This window comes from Drosophila melanogaster, chromosome 3R (genome assembly GCF_000001215.4).
Source record: "Drosophila melanogaster chromosome 3R".
Lineage (NCBI taxonomy): Eukaryota > Metazoa > Arthropoda > Insecta > Diptera > Drosophilidae > Drosophila > Drosophila melanogaster.
The window spans coordinates 12,905,722-12,911,797 of NT_033777.3; the positions used below are offsets into that span (position 1 = coordinate 12,905,722).

Genomic DNA, 6,076 nt, shown 5'->3' on the forward strand with positions numbered 1-6,076 from the left:
TGTGCATTTTTTCGGTGGCGTTAAGTGTTGGCTCACGGGAAAATCGAGGGGAGAGCGTGGAAAATGCAGGGGAAAATTCTGCTGCTGATGCTGCTGCTGCTTCTGCTTCTGTCGTTGTCCTGATAGCGAGCACAGACAGACTTCACCAGCAATTTCAGAGAGCCGCGGGGAACAGGACGAAACGCAGTAACGTCATCGATGGCTGCCCTGGTTGTTGGCGAAAGCACATTAGAGTGGGCTTAATGCTTATATACAATAGATTCTATTTATACAAAATTAAGTCTAATTAATAGTTTAGTTTTAGAATTTAATTGCAGAGATTAAGCTGTGTTAGAGAAATATTATGCTTAAGCTCGCCTACCATGAAAATATATAATATAATAAAAAAAATTTTGTATATTCTAAGAATACTATAAAATATATTTGGAAATATTTATTTTTAGAATTCTTTAAACAGCCAGTGAATATATAGTTATTTAGTTAGGAAATCGGCTCATACATTTTATATGTTTTGAACTTTGTAATATATTTTCAAAGTTTATTGCCCTTGAATCAGTAGATGCATAATTCATTTAATACTAAGATAAAGCAACTGATGAATTGTAAACCACCCTAGAGCCCATCATTCCAGTTTGGGACAGGGACAGATGGAGATACGAGTGGAGCACAGTGCAGTGACACCTTGAGGCGCTGTTGGCAAACTATAGAAATCACATAAACGCCACACCCCGACTCCCCGCAACCCTGATTCCATCCGTGAAAGTCCAGGTCCTAGCCCGCATATCCAGAGTCGAAAAAAAAACATAAGTGTGGAAAAAGGGAGCACCAAGGAGATCAGTGACAGCCCACATGCAATGCCCGTGGAAAAGAAAATGCAACGTAAAAATGCATAAATCCGTGGGATTTAAAGATTTCGCTGGAATTTGTGATTTCTCGCATTCGCTTTTTATTTTTGCACATTTTGCTTGCGGCTGCCGCATTTCTTTTTGTTTTTAGTTCCGCCCCCTTTTTTGGAGTGGGTGTAGTTGGGTTGCGAGTTGCGGTGTGTGTGTGTGTGTGATTGGGGCGTGACTGGATTTACGCGCTGCTCGTCGTCGAGAGAAAAAAGTCGGTTTTCGGTGGATGCCACATCCATTTCCAATTCCCCGCTTTGACTGTTTAACACGCGCAATCAGCAACGCTACAAATTTCATATGACATTTTAAGTTGTTTTGCATTGTCACGCCCACCATGCCCCATGCCCAATGCCCCACGCCCCCCGGAAAACGCCAGGCGATTTCAGCGATTTGCTTTCAGCGGCACAAAATCCTCGACAGCGCTTTGTGCATCGCATTTCAGTGACTTTGGGGCATAACATTTCCACGCGCGATTCGCATTTCCACTTGCCATAGTTGCCATTTTGCTGTTTGAACTTTATTATTATTTTTTTCACCCCATTTTTTCCGTTTTGCCCAGCTCAAATGCAGATTGAGGGTCCTTTCCCCAAAACTCTGTTGCAGCTTTTAGGTTGCACGTTTTGTATGGCTGACGTTTTCTCTGCCCAGGAGCCAACCGAATAAGTGAATCTAATTAATTTGCGTATATTTCAATAATACAAAAACTGAAACTCTAATTGCGAAATCGGGTATTGAGGCTTAATTGATTCCAAAACATATTTTATTCTAATGAACTTGGACGTCTCGAGGGCACAACAAAACGGTTCAGCGTCCATAACACTATATTAAATAAATAACTTACAGTTATTTCCACTCAATTAGCGAGCAGAAATAAACATTGAGATTTATTCTGAATTTGAGTGCAACAAATTCGGTAAACTTTCACTTATATCAAAAATTCTTCATGGGAACGAACTTCTAATTGATATTGTTATATTTGTTTTTGTTATACTTGTGCGGTGAACAAATTTAATTATTTTTAATCGATTAATTCTTAATATGTATGCAACTATAGGTAATAGGTATGCAAAATATAAATATTTATAGTTAAATCTCAACCATTAAGGGATTGATTTTTCTGGTGTTCATGGACATGTCCGGCTGTCTTTCCTTATAAGCTACGTGATTTAATGAACTGTTGATTCGGCAAATGCACGATCCGGGATGGCAACGTACATATTGACAAGCTTCCTCTCTCTCTTTCACCCATCTGTCTGCCGTCCCGCTCATATTTGACTTTTGTGCTATGCGTTTCAAACAGTTTTTCAATGTGACAGGATGGCTAAGTGGGTGCACGGAGAAAAAGGAAAGCGTTTACCAGGAAATTTAAAATAAGTATATCAAGAAAATTAGGCATAATTAAATCATGCCTACTTTTTCATTTATGATATGTACATATATCGAATGTTTAAAGTTCTCTGAATGTATTTCAGATAAGAAGAATATCTTGGAATGTGATCTTGAATCTTTTATAACATATATATCTGGCAAAGTGTGCATTATTAAAAGAAATATTTTCAGAAATTGAAAAGTATTACCAAATTTATAAAACTGATTGAAAAGGTTTTTCTCAGTATTTCGAAAGTGGGCGTGAGGAGGGTAGCACGAAATTATTTAACATGTAAATCAAGGCAGAGGCAGAAGCGAAAAATCTAACAGAGCTCAGTGCGAAACTTTTTTAATTTCAAAGCAAATAGCGGAGGGGATTTTTTGAGGAGGGGAAACCCCGAGATGGGCGGGAGTTTTGGGTCAGCTGCATGGTTGGGCGTGGCGCTTGTGCGGATTATGAAGCGGTGGCAATGGCCAAATCGCGATGATTATAGTCACGTACTTGTCACTCCGCCCACAGCCCATCCCCCATCGCCCACCGCCCACCGCCCACCGCCAAGTTGTAATTACACATGTGTACATGTGTTGGTAGAGTATCTGTGTACGTACAACTGGTGTGCGAGAGTGTGTAGGTTGGCCAATATTGACGCTCAACTTTTATTTACGCACACAAATGTTCAAGTTTCCAACAAAAGATAAATATGAAGTATTCTAAATCGTTGCCATGCCGAGCTCGTCGTCCCCCCTTAAAATCCCCAACATCATATTCCCCACTCGGCACTCAGTGCCATTTACTCATTTAACTGACAGTTAAAATTACAAACGCTTATCATGTACCAGAATCATATCATACGGAATAATTTATTATGCCCAACGCTTAATGTAATTCCCGAGCAGCGAAATTTTCGCTTCACATGGCGAACGAAATGGGGGCGGTGGGGACTACACGGAGATATAGATATATGTAAGGATATAGACTGGGGTGTCTGGGTGCGCTGGTTAACTGACTGGTTTTGTCTTTGGGATAGATGGAATAAAGTGCGCAACATACAAAATGAATATGTGCGCACACACAACCGTAGTTTTATTTGCTCAGCTTGGCTCCTTTCATTTGAGACCCGAGACTCGCGTAATAGACATCATCGCAGATATATATATACACATATATATATATGCCATATATGTATATACTATGTTCGTACATATGTATGTATATGTACATTTGCGGGATGGGAGTACGCTGGTTTATGCTCTGCACCCTGAGGTTAATTAAGATTTTGCCATGCATTTGTTTGAACAAATGGTGTTTGTGCTCCAATCCAGCCGAGTCAGCGAAATGAAAAAGTTTTATTAGTTGTAATCCCTAATTAAATTAAAACTGTTCCCTTTAATTAAATGCGGGCTGAATGCGTGATATATGATAAATGTTGAATTAGATTATTAGCGGGATTTCATCCTTGGCGTGGATCATCCATTAATCATTTGGGAAATATTCGGAAAGTTTTGCGGAAGGTTTAACTTTTGGTTCCGCGATTTTGGTGGACTATTTGCCAACAAGAGATTATAGCTCATCGCAAATCGCCTTAGAGTTTCCAACGCAGCTTAAACGTGTAATTCATATAAACACGGTTTACACGGCTGAAAATAAACCATTTCGAATTCTGCTGCTAATTGATAGCAGAAATAATCAGGAAAAGCATTCGAGCGATAATACAATTATATATTCATTCGAAAAAAAAATATTTGATTAACCCCAAATCGAGTGATTTAGTCGTTCGAGAGCTCTTCGCATATGTGCAAATGGTATTGCATGGGTGAGGCCTTTCACTTAATTCATTAATTATATGCAAGCTATATTCATTAATATGCTGATATATTCTCGCTCGGCACTAAGGCATAAATAATTTCAGATTAATTCAATTTTGCACACAGTTAACCATTATCCAATGGAAATAAAATCTACTGAATAAGCAACTGGGCTTGTAAATAATTAACCTTGTTTAACATGTACAATATTGGATAATATAACAAAAAAAAAAACAATAGATATATATGTCTTACATACAGATTTGTCCTAGCTTAGGTTGCCTTACGTGTATAGGAGTTATACCTATGAAAGAGCGATATGCATCTTAGCAACGCAAAGTCTAAATTTATTAATGATTTAAAGTAACATGAAACATGTATAATGACAACTACAAGGAAACATCCTTACGAATGTACACGCCCACAACAAAGGCGTAACCGGCCTTAAAGGGCTCCAATAGAACCATTTCCTTTGGTTCCAGCTGCTTCTCCTTTAAAAGTCTCCTCTCGGCGGCAAAGGAATCCTTATTAAAGACCACACCTTGACTAGTAGGCGAATGTAAATAGGCCACGAAGTGACCACCGGGGTTCAGGAAGTGTCTAGCATTTAGCATCAGAGCTCGAATCAGAACCGAAGGCGGAAGATCAGCGAAGATAATGTCAATGCAAGCGGGAACCTCATAGCGGTATTTATATGGCATGGTAGCATCCTCGACTATGGGTACGATATTTGAACGACGATTGGCCATTATGGTCAGCTGACGACCAGCCCAAGGAATCTGCTCCACAGCATAAACCATTCCGGAGTCACCCACTATATCCGAGATGTGGGATACCGATCGCCCAAACCCAGCTCCCAGGTATAGGACCTTTGAGCCAATTTGCAGATGCAAATCACTGACACCACCCATTATTCCAGCTGCCAGTTTGGATTGGAAGGGAGACCAGACTCGGAATTCACATCGCATTTCCCGGTATTCCGAAATGACCCTCCGCTCACCGTAGTCATCCGCACTGGAGCTCGTATTCCTGGTGAGCAATTGTATGGCATCGAAGCGGTTGCGCAACAAATAGACGCCGTAATGTCGGTGCGGTTCAATGCGGTCTGAGGTTCCAGAAAATATCCTAGTCTCCAACGTGACCTCTTGCTCATGACCTTGATCTTCAACGTTACATTCACTTTGACAATCATTTTGTATTGAATCCCCTCCTGCGGATTCAATGTCCCATATGGAGGTCCTAGTGATCTTGGGTTCTGGATTCCACGATGGTTTTATGGAGTTCTTAATGGGGCTCTGGATGGAAGTTTCTTTTGTGGGATTCTCGAAGTTTTTAGATGTAATTTTCGGATCCTCAGGGTGGATGGTCTTTCCAGGAACTTCTTCTTCAAGAGTACTGCTTGGAGGGGACCGCCGCTTCGACTTGGATTCCATACTCATCTCATCAGTTTTTTCTCAACTTTATTGAATTTTATTCGAAACCGATTTATCCCCACATCGGTTGTATGCTCAAAATTTGAAGTGGATCCCAATGGTTGGGGCTCGGATTCAGATTGTGGCAAAAGCTACATTTAAAATATTAAGATATATTTTTTCTAATTTAATAGAATTTGTCTTTACGCACATCGATATTATCTGATCATAAATTTATTTAATTTGAGATAAGAATTATAGCTATTACATATTAAAAATGTTTTAGTAAGTAATCGCTTCTTCAAGTATTTCTCATTACTGAATATTCATAAATGGTAATCACTATAAATTCCTTGAGGCTGAGTTTTTTGTACGAATAATAATTAATTTTATTCTCCGCCCGCGGACTCTTCAGTAAAATGCTCCGCGCAAAAGGGGAGTGGGTGGTGGTTTGAGTTGAGTTGGGTGGCGATCGAAGGTCAGTCGCCGGGTCTAAAAAGTGCGCCCACAAATGCTGCACATAATTTAACAAAGTGAACTGCACCGCAGTAGTTGCAACAGCAACAAAAGCAACAGCAGCATCAGGAACAACAA

The 6,076-nt window shown here is 39.9% G+C and overlaps 1 protein-coding gene across 1 annotated transcript; it reads right to left on the minus strand.

The window, feature by feature from the left end:
* Nucleotides 1-4,398: 4,398 nt before the first annotated feature.
* On the minus strand, nt 4,399-5,571 carry CG10909 (uncharacterized protein). The gene has a single exon (NM_141979.2). It carries the CDS (start codon nt 5,507-5,509, stop codon nt 4,460-4,462), a length of 1,050 nt encoding a protein of 349 aa, NP_650236.1. The 5' UTR covers nt 5,510-5,571; the 3' UTR covers nt 4,399-4,459.
* Between the last annotated feature and the right edge of the window lie 505 nt (nt 5,572-6,076).

What these genes read in the sequence shown, in the direction of transcription:
- CG10909 (NM_141979.2), bottom strand. Translation starts at nt 5,509, where the DNA reads ATGAGTATGGAATCCAAGTCGAAGCGGCGGTCCCCTCCAAGCAGTACT.